The sequence below is a fragment of the Helianthus annuus genome, chromosome 14 (assembly GCF_002127325.2).
Source record: "Helianthus annuus cultivar XRQ/B chromosome 14, HanXRQr2.0-SUNRISE, whole genome shotgun sequence".
NCBI lineage: Eukaryota > Viridiplantae > Streptophyta > Magnoliopsida > Asterales > Asteraceae > Helianthus > Helianthus annuus.
In genome coordinates this window covers 22,083,321-22,106,667 of record NC_035446.2, presented here as the reverse complement: position 1 = coordinate 22,106,667, position 23,347 = coordinate 22,083,321, and the positions used below count along the sequence as shown (strand labels likewise).

The 23,347-nt window shown below is 35.1% G+C and overlaps 1 protein-coding gene across 1 annotated transcript; it reads left to right on the top strand.

The window, feature by feature from the left end:
- The first annotated feature begins 18,646 nt into the window (after positions 1-18,646).
- On the top strand, positions 18,647-21,439 carry LOC110908157 (snakin-2). The gene is made up of 3 exons (XM_022153059.2): positions 18,647-19,004; positions 20,868-20,910; positions 20,999-21,439. The coding sequence occupies exons 1-3, from the start codon at positions 18,933-18,935 to the stop codon at positions 21,178-21,180; spliced, it is 297 nt and encodes a 98-aa protein (XP_022008751.1). The 5' UTR covers positions 18,647-18,932; the 3' UTR covers positions 21,181-21,439.
- The last annotated feature ends 1,908 nt before the right edge of the window (positions 21,440-23,347 follow it).

The following is a 23,347-nucleotide window of genomic DNA, read 5'->3' as shown; positions in this document are numbered from 1 at the left end:
ATATGAATCACCCCAAAACATTTAGAAAACGTAAAAGAGGGGAACTATGTACTCACTTGGGATTGCGGATGTGTCCTTGATCAACGGAATGAAAAAGCTCAAACGTGTCCTAATGTGTCGAATAACTTATGTTAGTGTGTCGAGACTTTAAACGGGAGATTGGATAGAATGAAGTGTTACAAACCAAATGAGTGTTGGGACTCGCATGATATGGTTTAATAAGCTTAACATTTTGATTTGGAAAGGATCCTAAGTGCTTTTGACCCGTTATGATTCGTTAAGGTAGTTTATGGTACTTTAACAAGTCATTAGCGTAATTATAAGTTTGGATGGTCAAATATGTCCTATGATGAGTCTTATATGCCAAAACAAGTTTGATTATGTTATAACATCAGTTTAGATGTCAAAACTTTGGTTACATATACTTAAAACCAACTTATGCGCAAAAAGGGTACTTTGGTCAATTTAAAAGATCATAAAAGCGACTCATCATATAACTAACCAAATGACGTGACCATAAGGTATAACCTCAGAGTGTTATTCCCTATATAACTATGGTCACTAAAATGCCCTTGGTCGAATCCTAAGATCGACCAAATGGGTCGGATTCGAAAGTCAAAGCTGTGGTCAAAACCGCTCGACTTACGACCCTAATAAAGCACTAAACTAGAAGTGACGAGTTAGACATGTTGAAACATGTATAACTAATTTATAAAACTGATTTAGTATCAAAACTTGGAGTTTTAATACCCGAAAATAGTTTCGTCGTAAAATGCACTTATGCGCATCTTTGACTAAAACTTTGACTCGTCACTTCGCCTAGAAAACGTGGTAATCAGAAGGTGTAATCGCAAGGGATTATAACCTTCATGATTACGATCACGTTGCAAAGTTCAATTGAACTTTGACTTGACCAATTATGGTCAGAACCGAAAGTCAAACAGAAAGTCAAATTGTTTGACTTTTAGCTCAAAATAGCTAAAATAATGAAAGAACTAGGAAGAGTGCTTACTTGTGTTGAAGAGCACTATAAGAACTCAGATTAGGAGGCCTCCAAAAGCTAGAAGCAAGCTCCAATAGAGTGGGAGAAAGAAATTGTGAATTGAGCAAGTGAAATGGATGAAAATCCCTTGCTATTTATAGTGTTTTGAAGCTCCTAAGATCACACAAGTATCCAACATTTGTCGTGATTAAAGGATAGTGTTAACACATGTCAAAGGATGGAAGAAACCAGGAATTTTCGTGAACTTGGGCTTCAAAAAATGAAACAATGGCTGCAAATGGTTTCTGTCTGGGCACCCCTTACGGACCGTAAGGGGTGTAGGTATACGGTCCGTAAGCTGGTCTGGGGGCCAAGTTATACCTTTTGGCAGATTTGGCCCCTGGACTTGTGTTTTTGGTTTTTGTCACTTTTAACCCCTTTTCACCCAATATTTAGGTTATATGTGTAACTTGGATTTTGCCCGGGAATGTCGTGGATGTCGGTTCGTTCGGTCGTATGGTTACGCGTTTTGCAAATAAAGTATGAAACTTTATCGAATACGAAAATGACCGAATTTGTGCAACGATTGACATTTTTGCATTCTTACCAACAAAATGCAAGATTTTATTTAATAAAAATGTTCGGACTTGTACGCAAGGTTCGTATGCTGGAGGTTTGGGCAGACTTTTGTAGTTTGTCTAAAAATAGTTCCTGGACTTGTATAAACGTGTTTTTGTCATACCTAACCCTTCAAAACTTGTGTCTAAGTTATGTAAAGGGTATTTAGGGTATGTGTAACACCTGTGTCACTTCAACCATCAAACAAATGCCAAACCAATGAAATATTGTATTTCATACTTGGGATTTGTAAAAATATATGTATCATTTGCACATATCAACTCTTGTTCGATCTTAAGCTTTAAATCGCTTTCTGGAGGGTTATACGCGCTCCGATGCGTAAAAATAACCAGTTTAATCCAACGAACACTCCGGAATTGTGACATAGGCTTAACATACCTTAAATAACCTTTACATAACTTTGAAATAAGTTTTGAAGGCTTTGGTATGACAAAATCAAGTTAAATCGCTTACAGGAACTAAATTCGACAAACTGCAAAAGTATGCCGAATTGAACTGTAACAGACATTCCGGAACATGTCCATATGTTAAACATACCATAAATATCCTTTACATAGCTTAGAAATAGGCTTTGAGGGGTTAGGTATGCTAAAATAAACTTTTGGATCATTCAGGGACTAAAAGTGTCAAAAAGTGCACAAGTTTGCACTTTCGCGCATAACTTACGTTCTGAATAAATCCGGACATCCAAAAATTTATGTAAGCATCCTTATATTATGCCTTAGTGTTTGGCATGAGAAAAATCCATTCGTCGCATCATTTGGATCGTTTTTCGCGCTTATGCGCATTCCGCCGTAATTAAGCAAACATCGCGATCGTATGGCCAAACGAACCAACATCCGGCATATTTTTGAGCATGTTTCATATCCTCAATGTTTAGGCATCATTTTAGGGCCTTAATGATGGCTTAACGGGCCTTTAACATGTCGAAAATGGCCCTAAACCACAACAGGGACCTAAACTGCCAATTATGAAACTTGTTTCTGATCTGGACTCCCAGGCGGGGCGCATAAGCCTAGGGCCAACTCTCACGCGGGCCGCGTCAGCCATGCAGATGCAGAAACTCGTTTTTTTTGCTGTTTTTGGCCTTTCAATTACTCCAAAGGGCAATGCCCCTTCACAATCTCTGGAGTTAGGGTCATAATGTGATACCACAACATCTTGACAAGTGTACGAATGAGATCATGGCATGAAATTCAAGAAACGATCCTAACGGTTTTGCTTTTCCTATAAATCCTAACGGTCGAGTTTTCTTCGAGTGTGTTTCAGAAGAGGGCTCTTACGTGGTGGAACGGGGTTATGAGAGACCGCGTTGCTGAGGTTGCATTAGCACAGACTTGGGCCGAGCTTAGAGCTCTTATGATGAAGGAATCTGTCCTCGTCATGAGCTAAGGGCTCTAGAAAGGGAATTTGATGATTTGAAGCAAGACAGTGGGGAACATCGAGCCTATACTGACCGCTATGAGGAATTGAGCTTGTTATGCCCTGCTATGGTTACGCCTCTGGATAAGGCGATTGAGAAATACATTGATGGTCTTCCTGACGTAGTTCAGGATATCGTTACTAGCAGCAACCCTACTACTGTCTGACAAGCCATTGAATTGGCTGCCACTCTGACTGAATCCCATATCAGGAAGCGCAAGCTGTTTCGGAAGGGAGACTTAAGACCATCTGACAAGACTACTCATGTGGAACCAAAGGAAGAAAATGCTGAGGTATCCAAGAAGAAGAAGCGCAAAGCCTCTCAAAGCTACGCTGTAACTACTCAAGACAAACAGGTTGCACCAAACCAGCCAGCACAACCTCGTAAAAGACAAAACTATGTTGGTACCGCACCTTTGTGCAACAAGTGCAACCGTCATCATCTAGAGCAAGAGCAGTGTCACAAATGTACCCACTGTGGGCGGTTGGGACATTTGATCAATGTTTGTCGTTATGCAAATCAAGCTGCTGCAAACCCAGCTACTGTTCAGGCACGGTTCCCTCCGGGGTTATGTTATAACTGTGGTGACCTTACCCACTACAGGAACAATTGCCCAAGACTTGTTAACATACCTCCAGCGCGTGGACGAGTGTTTAACATCAATGAGGCAAACATGAACAATGATGCAGCAGTGAACATTTAGTGTTTTGTATTTCCTTAGTTGCTATCTTTTGACACTTCAAGACAATTCGGTTGTTACATAAATAATGATTTGTTGTTTTTATTTTTGCAAAATTTATGCGTTTATGTGAATGCTTGATGCAACATTATGATGTCAACCCAAAGACAAACTACTCATGTGGTTCTGTCATTTTATGATAACTTGTGATCTCCCCAAGAACCTTAAATACTCGTTTCTTTTAAGAAACAAAGCCAAACTCTTATTGAGAATCCCTCTATCTTTATAGATAGATCTTTAAAAATCATTAAAGTGCCAAATGCAATGCATGGATTGGATTCCTAGTGTGCTTTAAATATCCATACCTAAAGATAACAAAATAAAGAATCAAGTTAACTAAATTTGTGCTTATGTGCTTTCTTACATGTTTTGTGGTTGTATGTGATCCATCCAAATCCTCATAGAATCTTTCATATCTCATACGAGAGATTCATAATAGGATATCCAAAGATACTATCTTAAATCCTTAATGGACTTCAACATTGTAGTTAAGTCTCTATGGTTATAAAGTATTATTCTATAATTGGACCTCTTGAATGGTCTGGTTAAACAGATTGATTTTGAAAATCTGATTAGAAATATCATGTGATGATGTAACTAAAAAAAAGGATCCCTTAAGTGGTCTATTTAAGGAGATCGTATGACGGTCTAGTTAAGAAGATCATGTGTTGATCTAGTTAAAAAGATCGTTCGTTGATCTACTTAAAAGGATCCTTTGGTGGTCTAGTCGAGTCGCTTCATGTTTATTCAAGTAATTTTTTTTCCTACGCATTATGAAATGGACTGTGCGGACTGTGCAAGGAATTACGTAATTATGGAGGCCTACATAATTATGGAATTCAGTGCACAGGAGCCACATGAAGCTTTGTCATGTGTTAAGACCTATAGTGACAAGAATAATGATACGGGAGAAGTCTTGGACCTCGACCAATGTCATTTATTCTCACACTCCCCCAATTCTGATCTCAATCACACACCAAGTTTCCTATGATAAGTCTTCATAAGAAACGTTCTTCTGTCCGTAGTTCAAAATTCCATGTTTTACTATTACAAGGAATTCACTTTGAGGGTTAACAAATTCACTAAGAGTCCTAACATGGCCCAGAGTTTTACTTAAGGGTTCAATGGATCTATTAGAAGGCAAAACCGTCACAGCTGTCTTCACAAGTTTCCTCTAGAATTAAATTTCGGGACGAAATTTCCTAAAAGTAGGGGAGACTGTGACACCTGTGTCACTTCAACCATCAAACAAATGCCAAACCAATGAAATATTGTATTTCATACTTGGGATTTGTAAAAATATATGTATCATTTGCACATATCAACTCTTGTTCGATCTTAAGCTTTAAATCGCTTTCTGGAGGGTTATACGCGCTCTAATGCGTAAAAATAACCAGTTTAATACAACGAACACTCCGGAATAGTGACATAGGCTTAACATACCTTAAATAACCTTTACATAACTTAGAAATAAGTTTTGAAGGCTTTGGTATGACAAAATCAAGTTAAATTGCTTACAGGGACTAAATTCGACAAACTGCGAAAGTATGCCGAATTGAACTGTAACAGACATTCTGAAACATGTCCATAAGTTAAAGATACCATAAATATCCTTTACATAGCTTAGAAATAGGCTTTGAGGGGTTAGGTATGCTAAAATAAACTTTTGGATCATTCAGTGACTAAAAGTGTCAAAAAGTGCACAAGTTTGCACTTCCGTGCATAACTTACGTTATATCCAGACATCCAAAAATTTATGTAAGCATCCTTATATTATGCCTTAGTGTTTGTCATGAGAAAAATCCATTCGTCGCGTCATTTGGATCGTTTTTCGCGCTTATGCGCATTCCGTCGTAATTAAGCGAACATCGCGATCGTACGGCCAAACGAACCAACATCCGGCATATTATTGAGCATGTTTCATATCCTCAATGTTTAGGCATCATTTAGGGCCTTAATGATGGCTTAACGGGCCTTAAACATGTCGAAAATGGCCCTAAACCACAACAGGGACCTAAACTGCCAATTATGAAACTTGTTTTCTGATCTTGACTCCCAGGCGGGGCGCGTAAGCCTAGGGCCAACTCTCACGCGGGCCGCGTCAGCCCTGCAGATGCAGAAACTCGTTTTTTTGCTGTTTTTGGCCTTTCAATCACTCCAAAGGGCAATGCCCCTTCACAATCTCTGGAGTTAGGGTCATAATGTGATACCACAACATCTTGACAAGTGTACGAATGAGATCATGGCACGAAATTCAAGAAACGATCCTAACGGTTTTGCTTTTCCTATAAATACCCCCCCCCATTTGGTGTAAAACCCACAAAACTGATCAAAGAGCTCTAAGTTGATGCCATTGCTTCATACCTGAGCTCCTGGATCAAGTTTAGCTTTCGGGGACCCTTCGTAAGTGTTCTTTCGTTCTCTTAATCACTTTCTAGTGCTAAAGTCAAACTTTGTTTGACTTTCTGCGTTGACCAGCTTATGGTCAACATGAAGTTCGTTGGAACTTCATAACGTGAGCGTGATCACGATGGTTATAGTCCGTAGTGACTATACCTACTGATTACCACGTTATCTAGGCTCAGTGACGAGTCGTAGTTTCGGCCAAAATGCGCATTCTTGCGTATTTTGTAACCAAACTACTCGCGAGTATCAAAACCGTTTGTTTTGATACCAAACCTGTTTTCTAAACTTAGTTAAGCATGTTCTAACATGCTTAGCTCGTCACTTTTAGTTTAGTGCTTATATAGGGTCGTAAGGTAAGCGATCTAAACAATCGCTTACACTTTCGAACCCGACCCATTTGGTCGATCATTAGGATACGACCAAACACATTAGGTGACCATAGCTGTAACCTTCCGAGGTTATACCTTATGGTCACGATGTTAGGCGTTCCAAACGCGTTCTACGCGAACGACGCGTTAAGGTAGCATAAACTACCTAAACGGGTCGTAATGGGTCGTAAGCACTTAGGTTAGGTTTTATTTTAGTATAAAGGCTTTGTTAAACCATATTACACGAGTCTCCATACTCGTTTGGTTTACGAACCCGCATACTATCCGATCTTCCAAATTTGGTCCGGTATATTAACATAGCTACCTATTAGGTGCCGTTAGATATCCGTGATCTCTAGCATTATTTCGTTGTTATACAAGAGCTTCAAAGCAATCTCAGGTGAGTACATAGAACCCCATCTTTCAAATGCTTTCAAGGTGTATATGTGAGTACATAGACCCCTCTTTTACTGTTTTCCAAACTGTTTTGGGGTGAAACACATGTGCCTACTTGTTACTTTCATGCTTTCCTGTTTTCACATCATATACTTGCTATGTTTATTAGTACATTTATAGTACATGATTTCAATACATTTTATGCTATGTATGCCCATTGTGTGCATACTTGGTACATCACTTTACAATACACTTTATGCTATGTATGCCCATTGTGTGCATACTTAGTACAATCATTTTACATAACATTTTATGCTATGTATGCCCATTGTGTGCATATTTAGTACATCATTTTACATTACATTTTATGCTACGTATGCCCATTGTGTGCATACTTAGTACATTTGTTCATCACATGCTCACATTTTGGTATGACATTTGGTTTGTTTAAATTATACAATGTACATTCATTAACACCGATCATGCCGCCCGTTAGTAGGTAATGGTACCATAGGACTTGACAACTCCCATTCCTGAAATCTCGGGTTTGTTTGGATTGGAAGGAATGACCGAATACGATATACAATAACACATATAGACCTTTAATTTGTTTAAAGGTCTATCACCACAAGTCACAAAGGCTTGAATGTATGCATTTTCACAATACCGCATAAATGTTTGTATCAGTATAGCATGCAATTGTTCCACAAAACATAACTTTGACTTAAACTATGTTTAATTCAATACCCTGTTTTTGTGTATTTTTACCTGTGGCCTAGTTGATATATTTCACATGCCATACATGATATTTTGGATACATATTATATGATTTACATTAAACATAAACAATTTGACATTGACATACACGTTTGGAGGTTTACATTAGACATGAACATTTTGATATGGTTTTCACAATAACACTTGACAATTGATTTATACATCAACAATTTACATGGTGGTTGGTTTGGGTAAATGGTTTGGGTAACGTGGCGTATGTAATACGATACAAACATGGTGGATACGCCGCTGGTACTTCTTATATATAAATGTTTGTGTGGTATTACATGTCGTAGCGTTATTTGAATCATTTCAATTTGAGACCTATAACATTTTTACACAAATAACATACTTTTCACAAGACATTGATTCACAAACAACTTATCTTACAAACTCATTTTACATGGTTATTCATTTAACCATACACTATTCTCTTATTTATACATATCATCTGATCTTATCGTTTTTCAAATGATTTACAAGACAAAGCAAATTACAAGGTTCATGACTAAACATTTTCTCAAACATAAGTCATGAATTCTGTTTTCACAAAACCTATGTATCTCACAGGCATTTTTATGCTGACGTACCTATTTTCACATGTGTTTTCAGGAGATGATGCATAGGACTTATCAAGACATACTTAGGCGGACCTGTGCCTTAGTGACTTAAAACGAGACAAGAACTAGTTAACTTATGTTATGTACTTTTTGGTTCTTGTTTAAACAATGTAAACTTTCATGTTTGATTAATAAAACGAAACTTCATTTGCCATGGGTTTGAAACAATTAATTATGTCTCAACACTCCCCGACGTTTCCGCCGCGGTTGCATGTTATACGCGGTCGGGGTGTGACAGTATGTGTAGCTTGTGTCCTTGTCCCGGTGTGTACGTCACGTTAAATTGATTATGTTTGAGTATCGGTTAACGAATTACTTCCAAAACAAAAGGTTTTTGAAAGTTCGGAATTGTACAAGGACTGAAAATGTGCAAATGTCACAAACCAGGCCTGTGCGCCTTGTAGTTTTTCTTTTTTACTTGTTTAGTTTTTTTTTGTAACTACGAACAAGTTGCCCCTTGCGCCACCTGCCGGGGCGCAAGTGTGATGACTATATAATGTTTAGGATTTAAAGCATCTGAGTAAAAAGTATTTACTGTTTTGCCTTGTTTAAGCGCAAGTTAATCGAAACTCGTTTATTATTTAGGCCATTGTGAGGTGCAAATAAATAATAATTTAGTGTACTTTGTGGCCACTGACGAGGCACAAGTAGATAGGAAGTTAACACATTTCTTTGCCCGAAGTTCGAAGGAAATGTTTAACTTTAATCGATAATTTGGCCATTGCTAGGCACAACATCATAAGAACATAGTTATTTATTGTCCACTGTAGGGTATAGGTAAATAACTTTAAAGGTGTTAGGCCGATTAGAGGTGCAAAAAAAAATCAGTTAACAAATTGCTCGGCCGTTGTAAGGTGCATGACAATGCTGAACTTACATAAAACTGTATTACAATGTTTGCATGTGTTAACCATTTTGTGCAAGTATTGTGAATGAAGATTGGTCTTTTTTTTTAAATGCGAGTAATCCGATTTTGCGCAAAGCAATGGGTTGCCTTGAATATCAGTCGATTTTTTCCTTTGTCTTAAGTTATTAGTGTTGGCCAATCTGTTTTTGTGAATACCTCAAAGTGGTACATGAATTTGTAATATAGTTATATATACTTGATAATATAAACAAGGAAGTTGTAGAAACTATTGTATATTGATCAAAATGTGGCGCAAGGCCATGTACTTGTAATACAAAAAGAATGAAATTGTAGTCTTACATATAACAACTTTGCTGTGTCGGAGCGTGTACGGATTTTTAATGTATTTTTAGTACCTTTGTACCCCTTAATCAAGCTTTAAATTTATAAAACACGATATAAAACTATCACTCTCTACAACACGCTAGGGCAAGTGCACCAATCGTGGCATAGTATAGTGACGGTAAGATACCAAGGTCGTCCGAGGACACAAGAGCTTTAATACCGGAATATCGTCGGCGTCTAATCTAATCAAATAGTGAGAGAAAACTTTTTTTTTGTTTTTAAATAAATAAAGAAACAAAATAAGTAAATAAGAATCACTTGGATCCGACTTGTCATTTATGTATCCTTTGATGATTTCCTCGCTTTGGTTTTTTTAAGAGATTATCTTAGTTATAGTGGCATGTCCCTCTTTTGGAGGCAACACTACCCTCAACCATATTGGTCTGAGTCAGCAGGGATACAGTCAAGCAAGGCCGGATTATTGAAAGATAATTAAGTGAATTATTAATGCAAAAAGTGGCATGTCCCTCCTTTTGTAGGCAACGCTACCCTTGGCCATATTGGTCCGAGTCAGAAGGGATACAGTCCCGAAAAGCCGGTTTAAGGTTTTAATAGTACTTAATTTATAAGGGATTACAAGCCCTTCTTACTTCCCCAGATTTGATGCTATCTGCCTCAAAGGAAGTCTTAATAAGCTTGAATCAGGTCCTCGCAGGATCTATACACTGAACGAGGCAAGAACTTTACCCAACCACCCTTCTAACCCCCTTCCAGGCAGTTAATTTGCTTTATATAGACCGTAAAGACACGAATGAGTGAATCAACAAAACATGAAGAAATGATTAAGTAAAGTTCACATTCAATATAAAAACTAGTTATTAAAGTCATTAATACAAACCCAAATAAAAAGTTACCAAAGCTAAAGTAATACATAAATGATTTTTTCTTCACTAAGTGATGTGAAAGATTAGCTAAGCATGGCCTTTGTTTGACAAAAACTCTTACTATCGATCTTGGATCCCGAAACTACACACAAACTCTAAGGATGGATGATGGATGAAAGTGGTGGATGATGGTGGTATTGTGGTGGTGGAGTGGTGTCAGGTGTGAGAGAAGTGGTTTGCCAAGGGATGAGTTGCAAGTGAGCCAAGCACCTCCTTTTATAGCTGAAAACAGTAGCTTCACACGGCCCTGTGCCCACCAGGCACGGCCCCGAGTCCTTCCCTTCCCTGTCTTCATTTAATGTTGTTGTCAACCCATCTACACACACAACCTCGTGTCTCTTGTACTTGCTGTACAAACCCAGATTTGCAAATCTGAGAGTTAACCATGACTCGTGCTTAGGAGACAAGACCCCGTGTCCTTTGTCGTTTTCTATTTGTCTTTATCATCTGGTAATCTTGAATGAGGCACGGCCCATGCCCGGATGGCACAACCCCGTGCTTGGGTTCTAGTTTGTTGTTTTTGTCTTTGGGGTGAAGCTTGGAGGGTCGGTACAGTGTATCAACTTTCCTTTCTTCGTATTTATGTTGGTTTTCGCTGTTAGTTTGTTCCTTTTGTCCGTTTAAGCACTTTTAATCCTGAAAATCAAAAGTAAAGAAAGAAACGCACTTTTCCCAACATTAGTACTAAAAAAGGATTGTTTTTATACCTCATTTGATATGATTTATATGTTTGCATTTTGTGCATATCAAATACTCCCAGACTTGAATATTTGCTTGTCCTCAAGCAAAACTCTTTTATATTTGCTTACACTCCCAAATGGAATGGGTAGAAGAGAAGTTTTGGGTCTTGTGTATAGAGTGTCGGGAATCCAAGTTCTTTATTTATTTTTGTTTTTATTTTATTTACAATCCTATTCGACATGATTTATTTGGAACTTTTTTAAGAAAAATAAATATTTATAAGCATAACATAAATTTTAAAATTTCATTAAGCTATATATACATTCACATACCTCGCAAGTGGTCACTCAACACTCGGCTGAAAATGCATAAGTGAAACGCTCGGTCCCGGTACGGAACTTACTCCTACCATAAGCTTGACAATCAATCAAACCTCCTCTTTTTTTTTACTTAATCCTTGTAAATATCAAGAGCACTTTGAAAAGGTAGACTTTTTGTTAAAGGTAGGGTAGTTTATTTAAAGGTGGCTAAAGGCGTAAAAAGTCGGGTTTTTTTTTTGAAAATTTTATTTGTAACTTTATAAACTAACTAAGTGCTTTTAAGCAATAGAATTGCTTATTTGTTGTAAGCAACAAGAGACTTTTTTTTTTTTTGAATAAGGTCACATGCTTATGAGTTTTTTTTTCAAAAGAACTGATTTTTATACAAATAAAATGTGTAAAGATAAAAATATGGTTTTTGGGTGATGGTGTGTTGTGGTTTTGAAATGAAAAGGTTTAGGCTCAAAGGGGTTTACCAAGGGGTTTTTTTTTGTGTTTTTGTAGGGACATAAAAATAAAAAATAAGGTTGAAAATGGAAAAAAAGGGTTTAAAATCCTAATGCCTCAATCATATACTTAATTGGATTAGTCGGTAAGGACCGGGAATGTATTGTCCTGTCAAGTTCTAGATTTGTAGAAATCGTACGGGCTAGTCACACAAGAAATGAAGAATGAGCATGTAGTATAGATATGATATTTGTATGCTCGTAAAAGGCTCAAAACTCACAATTTTGTGGGAAAAGTGTAAAAATGTGAATACATATATACAATCAAATTGTAAAAATTTGTCGTGCCCTTTTTATAAAATTTTCTTGTATGGTTCCTTTTTTTATCACCGCGCTATCGGTTGTAAATTTGTATAAACTTGAATTTTTAGAACTTGGTTTCTTAACTTAAACTACAAACAAGACAAAACAAAATAAAAATAAAGTTTGTGAAAAAGATTTTGGGCGTTTTAGCGGTTCCAAGTAGAGTTTTGTGTAAGGCTTGTTTTTATGACAAACAATATTCAAATTATTTAAGTCCCCCCACACTTAAATTACACATTGTCCTCAGTGTGTCCAAAATTGGTTAAATTGGTTAAATGTGTAAAACATGTGTTAAAAACAACAAATTTTTCAGAAAACAAGCATTTAACATGGCCCCGTGTGTGGGAGCCACGACCCTATGTCAAAAGTGCAAGTAACGAATTTTTCAAGACGGCAAACACGGGGGCGTGCCCATTGGACACGGCCCTATGTCAAGGTTCCAGAATAAAAAAAATGTTACAGCAGACTTGGGGCACGGGGCATGCTTACCTGATACGACCCCGTGCTGCACTTACTAAATTGAAGTTTTTCAGTCGGAGTCGTCTATTTTCATGCATGGGATGCTGGGTCAATGTCCTTTGGATTTTATCATTACTTTTGCACACTTTTATTTTTACCACCACCAAAGTTACTTTCATTTCATGCATTAAAAAGAAAGAAAAATACAAGGAGAAAGAAAAATTAAGTTCCTAAGCTAGATTGATAGAAACTTGATGGGCGCCCTATGAGATCTTATTTTAAACCCCTAATAGCTACTCCCTAGATAGATCTACGACTAATGAAAACCGGGATTAATCTTCGGAGGGCTTCAAGCTATTCCCGGAGATGCTCTTTAGAGGTCGTTGAGCATCTCCTCTATCTCCCTCAGAAGGAAGATAAAAGGTTCCCCGTCAATCTCTTCTTGAGGTAGGGGAGCGGGATTGATCGGAACCTCGAAGGAAACATTAATAGGAGGTTCCGGTGGCACCTCGTCCCATCCAGTGGGGGGAATGACCTCGTTAGAAAGGTTCCAATCTTCTTGAGGCCAGATTGGCTCCATTGGGGGCACCACCAACATATGCAACCTTTGGTGAAGAAGGTTGATCTCCCTGAAGCAATCTTCCAATGCCATGGAGAGGTAGTTTACTTGGTCAATTTGAACCTCTTCCACAATGCTCATTTCATCGAGAGATTCTCTTAAAGCACTCACGTACTGGACGAGAGTGGCCTCTAGAGAAAGTCGCCTTCATCTGCAGTTATTCCTTGAGCTAGTGGATGATGTTCCACTCTGTTGGCTTGACATGCTAGAAAACACGACAAACCATTAAAGAATTGGAATAACAGACGAGTCACACGGCCCCGTGCCCATGAGGCACAACACCATGCTGAATCAACAACACTGATGTTTCAACCCAAGAACTTTTTATTTTAAGTTATGTCTGTTTGATTTTTAACATTTCTGAACATAAATAACTTAAAATAGTGTTTTAAAATAATAGATTTGCAAAACTTTAGGTTAAAAATCATGCTTTTGACCCACCAATTGAAGCTTTCAACCTTGAAGCTTCAAGCTTTAATGGAGGTTATTGAAGGAAGAAGATGAGGAAATGACTATAAGCGGTAAAGACAAGAAGGTTTAAGGAAACCTTTTCAAGAACATACCTTTTTGGGTATGTGTGCAAGATCTGGAAGGATCTTGGTCTTTCTGGAATGGCTCCAAATATTCTCCTCAAGGTTGACTTTATAGAAAGTGACAGCACGTCGACACGACCCCGTGTTGCCTGCATGAGTTAGAGAATGTTGTCCGTTAGTGAGGCACGACCCATGTCTAGGGTGACACGACCCCGTGTTGAAAAATATGAGGGTCACGGCCCCGTGTTTTTCTGACACACCCTCATGTTTGGAAGAAGATTGGACACGACCACGTGCTCGAGGAACACGACCCCGTGTCTTAGGGTTTTTATGAAGTTCCCTCTAAGGTTTAAAGAACTGTGCTTTATCGGGAGGTTCCTTACTGTTTGGAACAACATTGTATTGCCTGATATGCCTTAGGCTCCAGCATGAGGTACGAAAACGCAAGAGGTTGTCGGAAAGATAGAATCCTAATTTAAAAGTGGGAGGATGAAACCTTCCTTTATTTACCTTATCTGGGCTCTTGTTAAAAAGAAGGTGTGAGTCGATTCGCTCACATCCCAATCGTCGGTGTGAGACTCACACACTGTAAAGGGGACTGCCATTGCGAGGTCGATACAGGGACGACTATCGCCTTCGTTTTCGCAAGTGTCTATTGTAGGTTTCTTGGTCTCGGTGTTACTTGTACTCGAGTGTTGCTCCTTAGATTTTCCTACGCCTAAACTCCTTGATGAATATCGCGCCTTCCTCAAGGATTCTATTCTTTAAGTTTCTAGAGAATCCTCTTTTCTATTTGACCTAGGTCTTCTAGGTCTCCTAGGAAAGAGGTTTGATGGAATTCAGGTGGATGGATGTCATTATCGTTTTTACTCCCGCCCATCTTAAGGTGATCGTTACAGGAAAACGATGGGGCTAAGTAGTGGGGATCAAATCTTAGAATGGCACATTCTAATTCTTTATGCATTTCACTACATAACTTGCACCATTCAACGTAAGAGTGGCGGGGGTAAAAATAATCATTAACATCCATGTTTGCCAGATTGGTTTTAACCGTCGGGATCAGGCGGTTACCGTTTTCTTACAAACTGTTGTTGTTGCAAAATCCGTTAACGTATGAATTGTACGTGATTCAGAATCAACATGTGAAATTGGTTTATAGACATGCGATTTGTAAAAAAACATATAACATGTGAAAATGAAATACACTCCATGCGAATTTGATAGACACACCAACATGCGATTTCATATTAATATACACACTCCATGCGAAATTGAAATACACATCAACATGCGATTTCATGTTTTTATAACATGCGATTTCATGTTTTTGTAACATGCGATTTTCATTCTTGGAAACATAACGTATGATTTTACCATCACGTACGCAGCGTACGTTAAAACATTTTGTATGATACACTTTATATATATATATATATATATATATATATATATATATATATATATATATATATATATATATATATATAGGGTAGGGATCCTAAGAGAAGTCCACCCTATATGAGAAACTTGAGAACCATTCTGGACCACACATTTTTCTAAGCCTTTCGTAATATACACATATGTATAGTTTAAAATTGACTATATACATATGTGTATAACTCAATATACATATGTGTATATAGTCAATTTTAAACTATACATATGTGTATATTACGAAAGGCTTAGAAAAATGTGTGGTCCAGAATGCTTCTCAAGTTTCTCAACTAGCCTATCACTTCTCACATGATCCTTATCCTATATATATATATATATATATATATATATATATATATATATATATATATATATATATATATATATATATATATATATTTGCGTGAGGAAAAAACAAAATCCCACGTTTATATTTATTGGTGTGAGCAAAATATATATAAATAAAATAAAAACAAAATGCACCAATAATAACTTATCCGATTTATTATTGACACGCATCGACTTTATTATATTTTACCACATATATAAATATATTTTGGTTGAAGTCATTATTGATTTATGTATTTAAAAACAAAAGTTATCATTCGTTTAATATAAATAAAGTAATCAATCTATAATTGAATAATAAACTAAAACAATAATTCAATAAAAGTATGCATGGATATGCTTACTATTATTTTTATTTCTATTACTTTTTTTGGGCGATAAGAAATTGTATTTTGTTATTTGGAAGAAAAAAACGAAAAAGCTTAATACGATTACAAACTAATGGCAGGTAGGCGAGCAACAAGCTGCGCCGCTACCCCCCTTCTGTTACTATTAAAATATATATGAATATATGGTACCACATAATACTAACGGGCTAGAACAAAGGAAAAGGAATAGCCCTAATATATAGTTGTCAACTTGTCAAATACTAGAAACCAAAAAAGCATATATCCAGCTTATACCAGCATGGCTTAATATATGGATTCCAATCCAACGTAAAAGGTAGTGAACTCATGATATGTGGCTTCTAACCTAACCATAATAATTAATTCTCGATCTATTTTATATAGATGCTTAACTTTTCTTTAAATTTTAATATATATTTTGAATGCAAGTTCTTTTACACTGTGTTCTTCATTAATATCAACATTACCAAGGAACCAACTTGATACATGGAACCAACTACCTTCCTACGTATAAGTCAGCCCGAGTTTTATAACGCTTTTAGACATAATATATCAAAATTAATGTAAAGTTGCAAATAATCTTTCAACTTATTTTCGATTAATTAGAGGTTATAGTAGGCTTGTAGTTCATTTAATTAAATTACTTTCCTTTATTTATTTATTTTTATTTTGTTAATTACTTTCCTGGAGTTTTAAAATATTTATTTATGATGCTTGATTTTTTATAGAGATTATAGTAGGCTTGTAGTTCATTTATTTAATTTACTTTCCTTTATTTATTTTTTATTTTAGTAATTACTTTCCTGTAATGGAATTTTAAAATATTTTATTGTGATGCTTGAGATTTTATAGTTAGTAGACTTTTCTTATAATCCTTTGTGAAAAAAAAAAAAATCGTAAATAACTACATACTTTCTCACATTTTTTATGAATAAAGTAAAAAAAATTATGTCTTTAGAAGATATTTACGTATAGAACTTATTTTTGAACAGTGGCAGACTCAGGAATTTTTCCATGGGGTGCGGAACATTTTTAAAAATTTTAGGCCACAAGGTATATAAATAAAAAATCGGTTCGTTTCGGGTTGGTTCGGATCGAGTCGGGTCATGTAAAACAAAAGAGCTTAATTTATATAACCCACCATAACATAATGAAAACAAAACGAAGCACATGTCTACTATGGTTAGTATGGGGCTATAATAGGCTGCTGGAGGTGGATAATATCAAACAAAAACCAACCAAAAATCATCAAAAATAACAAAGAAACTTACCCGTGGCTGATTACGGTGGTATGCGGCTGCTGAGTGTTCACTGTTGTCGCTGTTGATGTTCTGATCGCTGGCGTGCAAGGACGATAAAGAGAGCAGGATAGAATATGTAAGGGTTTTGGGCTTGCTTATTTTATTTTAGTTTGAAATATTGTTGATTTGTTGGGTTTGTTTATTGGGCTAAGACTTAGTAGTGGGCTAGTTAAATGTATTGGGTATTTGGGTTTAGTTATTTAGGTATTAAAAGTAATATAATTTAGGTAGTATTTTTTATAAAATAGGAGTTTACTAAAGAATATTTTTAAAATATAAATTGATAACACTTTTTACCTAAGGGGTGCGGACGAAAAATTCCAAGAGGTGCGGACGGAAAATTCCATGAGGTGCAGACGAAAAATTCCAAGGGGTGCGGACGGGATTTTCGACGGAACTTAGCACTAAAATTTTTTTTTCCCGGGAATGCGCCCGCCCACCCTGGGCTGGGCTTAGGTCCGCCCTTGTTTTTGAAAGATATAAGGTTGTAAGGGGTGCTCAATTCGAGGAGTGTAGTTCCCTCTCCACCCTATGCAATCATTATGTGCTATGTCAACTCTGTTCTTCGCTCCTTATTTTATACTCAAACGTAATTGGTGCTCAACTCAAATAATTTTTTCTTTAAAAAAATGATAAAAGGGTTAATTGGTTGGAGGAGAGTGGGTTTACCTCTTCCCTTGCAAAATGACTCATCCCCTCTTGAATGGGTTTACCGTATGGTGAAAGGGGTTAGTGACGGTGTACCTGCGAGGTGAATGCTTCCCTCTTCCCCTTCACCGATTCGACCCCGTACATTCTAAAGTATAACTATTGTTGTGAAGGATGATAATTATATTATTTTTCGTTGTTTTACATTTCAGTTTTTCAAATCAAACTACTTTATAGAAAAAAAATCATTTCATATAATACATAAATCAGATTCTTGGTTCTTCATATTCAAATTTCTTCATAGATTTTAATTCTTTGGAAAATATTCTACCATCAAATACCTTATCTCTCTATTTATCTACTAACAAAAAGAAAAGGATAATGAACGTGTGATCACAAGTTAGCAATTAGGGTGAAGGGGGTGCACCCCTAATTAGGTGAGTGAAATTTTTTTTTAACCCAATCATACGTTGCCATGTCATTTCCCCTCTATAACTCCCCTCTTGTCCAAAAACGTACGGGGTGCACCCCTCTTAGGGGAGTTGTTTTTTTATTAAAAAAAAAAAACAAAAAATTGATTGGTTGTTACAAGCCATGGGGCCCACCATTAATTATCTTCTTGTTCGGTGACTAATCCCCCAACCACCTCACCGATTTGGCTACCCGCATGAATGGCGGTGCCTTACCGCTCGGCAAATGATGTCCCCGAACGGACTCCCCGACGGTGCCCCCTGCACCCTTAAGGGGCTAACCTAATATCGTTCAAGTTCAATGTCTCTTATACTAGCTAGAACCCTAAATTGTCATAGCTTATTAAAAATATATATTAAAAAAAATATGTAGGATCTTAAAGTTGTTATTGGCTATCTTTATTTGTCTATAAATAGGGGGGCTGTCTCCACACCAAAGTAAACACAAAGCAGCGAAGTCTACCTACTTTGTAAGCCATGGCCATCTCCAAGGGTTTTATTCCTCTTTTTCTTCTCTCTATGCTTCTCCTTGCTCATGCTCATGAAATGGTATTCCTAATTTCCTATCCTCTTCTTTTTATTTTTCTTCTTGAAAAACATATCATATTGTTTAAAATATACCCATATTGTTTAAAATATACAAAGAATCATAATTATAAGAATCATATAAGTATATATTGTTTTAATTGTGATATATAAGATAGTCATATAAACACAATCCTTTTTCCTTATTCTATCTCTCCAGCAACGTTTACATGCTTATGCAAGTCCCTACTTACTATTTATTTTGTATTAAACATGAGTTTGCATGTGTGCGTATATATACTTGTGTGTGTACATATATATAGTGACGAGTTTATATAAAACAATAGAGAACACTTTATTTACTAATAACATATGGATTTACTAACAAATACACTATAATTACAAATATAGTTAATTCATCTAAAAAGACATGTATTCAGTATTTCCATATTATAAATTAACATGCATGTGCTTCATGTTGTTGTACCCTATGTTTAGGGGGTATTTCAAAAAAGTTTTAAATATTTTTCACTTCTAACCCAAAATATCTTATCTTTGCAATTTAACCCTTTTGGTTTTTTTACTTTTAACACAAAGCTTTTCATCTTTTGCAATTTAGCCCTAATACTTTTTACTTTCAACTTTGGCCTCCATAATTTTCATCTTTCGAAAGTTTTTTGTTTTATGTTTCATTCAAAATTTTGGGAGTTAACACGCCGCAATGTGCGTGTGGGGTTCAAAGTTATTTCATCTATTTTTTCCCATTTGAGAAGTTCGTCGCAACGTACGGGTCCTAGATCGACTAAGGTATTTTTCTATGTTTTACGTTTTAGCCTAAATTTTTCGCATTAACACGCCGCAATGAGTCTGCGTGGTTCAACGATTTTAAATCTGCTTTTCATTCGGTTTTATTTTCTCCTTTTCTATTTATTTGGTTTTTATTAGTTTTTCGGCATTGATCGTTGATAGTGGTGTGGTATTGGTGCTACTTTGTATGGTTTCATGTCCCCACCGCAACATGGGAGCTTTAATACTAGTTATTTTTAATGATTTCAAAAATAGTGATTCACCGATCAATATATGTATTTTAATTTGTGAATCAAATGGTTTTTAAATATTTAGTGATTACCATTTGAAATCAGTTATATATATATATAAATTTATCTGCGCATTGCCGCAGAGTTTTAGATCAACCGAAAACCATATAAATGAACATCGCTACCGGTCCAAATAATACTGAAGTACCTATTTTGTAAAAGATATCGACACGTGTTTTACATCGATCGTATACCATAAAAATGAATATCGATGCCAGTCTCCATATATCAACAACGGAACCTATGTTGTTTGGTTGGTATCGATTCAGTTCTTCATGGTAACGACACTCGATATTGTTTCTAGTACTAAAGTTTTCATTTCGAATATAGCAGCTTTTTAATAAGTTTATACTAAAACCTTAAGAAAAAACTAATCAAAACGAACGCAATGTAAAACATATTTTATATTAGAATTATATTTAACTATATAAGCATTCTTGCAAAATTTAATTTTTAAATACCTGGGTAAAATATAAAACAAATTAAGGAGGCTCTTTCAAAATTGTAGGGGAAACACACAAAATCTAATTTTTAAATTCTAGAAGAAAATCATAAAGCAAAATACAAGACAAAATGAGTTTTATACAAGGATCAAAATGTAAAACCAAAGAAAAGCCATGTGGCAATCTAGGGAAAATTAGGTGAAAGCTTGTAAACCAAAAAGTCCATGTGATGTATTCATCCAACTTCGTTACCGTCAATTTACTGTTTCTTAGTTAAGTTAGAAATTAATACATATATATATGAATATGTGTGTGTATTTTCTTATACTTGAGACTATTCGTCACAGGTGAATGAGATTGACGGGAAGAGTATAGGTGATTCCAAAATAGGTACGTGAAAGATTATTTTGGATAATATCTTGGTCAACATAAATAAATTAAATTTATATAACTAAATATATATAAATCTTGGATTTAGATTGCGGTTCGGCATGTAAGGCAAGGTGTAAGCTGTCATCGCGGCCAAACTTGTGCCATAGGGCATGTGGGACTTGTTGTGCCCGTTGCAGTTGCGTGCCACCGGGGACTTCAGGCAACCAACAGGTTTGCCCATGTTACTATAACATGACTACCCATGGTGGCAAACGAAAGTGCCCTTAAAGCGTCTACTACTCATACCTTGTGCATCTTTGATCTGAAGCGTTCGTTATATATGTATATGTATTCTATTGTATATTTTTGTCTTAAACTCTTGTCTAGCGTTGGATTGCACTTTATGTGTAAGTGTGATTGTTTAATAAGGTCAACTTGATCAGTATATATCTGGTTGAAATGATATTATTTTGTACAATAAAAGTTGTTTGAGAAATTGTATTTGATACAATTACAATTTTAATGCATGTCTTTTTTTTTATTATTATATATGTTTTCCCGTGACATCTTTTTATTGAATATTATTCTTGTGAATTTTCTCTAAATACGAGGGTCAAAAACGTTAGCCTGATATAAACTTCTAAATCAAGTTTTATTTATTTATTTATTTATTTATTTATTTATTTATTTATTTATTTATTTATTTATTTTGTGTATCTGTATTTAATTTTGTTATTAACTAATTTTTTATTGAATATTATTCTTGTGAATTTTCTCTAAATACGAGGGTCAAAAACGTTAGCCTGATATAAACTTCTAAATCAAGTTTTATTTATTTATTTATTTATTTTTTTGTGTATCTGTATTTAATTTTGTTATTAACTAATTTAGCACATTTGAGGTGAAATGCAAAATCTTTGAAATCACTTATTTAATATATATTAGGTTATAACCCCGTGTATTACACGTGTTGAATAAATGAATTTTATAAGTAGAAGATATTAAACTAAATAATAATTATCCATAAAAGATTAACAGAAAAATTAAAAGATACATGGTCTAATATGATGATAAGTGTCTCAAAAATGGTTTTTTTTATTATATATAATAACTAGGTTAAAACCCCATGTATTAGACAGATTGCATAAATATAATTTTATATAATATATAATAAAAAGATATTATAAATGAACTTTAAAGTACTATTTACTTATTATAACATGTTACTTTGTTAAATATGTATTCTTAACTATTTTTTTGCTTAAAATTATTATTATTATTTAATATGAAAGTAATATTTACTTATTATAACATGTTACTTTGTTAAATATGTATTCTTAACTAATTTTTTGCTTAAAATTATTATTACTTAATATGATCATAATAAAAATAAGCGTTTATATTCTTATCTAATTTTTTGTTTAAAGTTATTATTATTATTTAATATGATAATAATAAAAACAAATGTTTATCCTTATCTAAATATTTTTTCTTATCTAATATTTTTGTTTAAAATTATTAGGCAAATTGGATTTAAATAATCCCAACTCACTGTTATTGGCCAATAATAATCCCAACTCATTTAATCACCAATAATAATCCGAACTATTCACTTTTGTTTGTAAAATACTCTCAGTTAAAAAAACACTAACTAGGTTAAAAAATTGCTGATGTGGCTTGCCACGTCACCTGCCACATCAGCTGCCACGTCATCAAAATATGCCACGTAGACTGCCACATCAGCTGCCACATCATCAAAATATGCCACGTAGACTGCCACATCAGCTGCCACGTCATCAAAATATGCCACGTAGACTGCCACGTCAGCACTTTTTAAACCTAGTTAGTGTTTTTTTAACTGGGAGTATTTAAAAAAAAAAAGTGAACAGTTTGGATTATTATTGGCCAATAATAGTGAGTTGGGATTATTTAAATCCAATTTGCCAAATTATTATTATTATTAGTATTATTATTATTATTATTATTATTATTGTTATTATTATTATTATTATCTTTCTATACTAATAAATAAATTATTTAATATGAGAGATAAATATGAAAATAAGGTGAGAAAGCATGAGAAAATGACACGTGTCCAAAAAATATTTTTATTTATTAGTATAGAAAAAAGATATTTAATATGAGATAAATAGGAAAATAAGGTGAGAAAGCATAAGGAAGTGACACGTGTCAAAAAAAAGATCTTTATTTATTAGAATAGAAAAATATATATTTTTTTCAGTTTATTGTGTATGTGTATTTAATTTTGTTATCAACTAATTTAGCACATTTGAGGTGAAATGCTTTGAAATCACTTATTTAATATATATTTTTTTCAGTTTATAAAAGTATCAACCGCTTAAATTTATTTGTAGCATGTTAAACACGTTTTTTTCGTGTCATGTTATTCCAACCCTTTGTTTATATAAATCATATCAACTTTATATATTTTTGT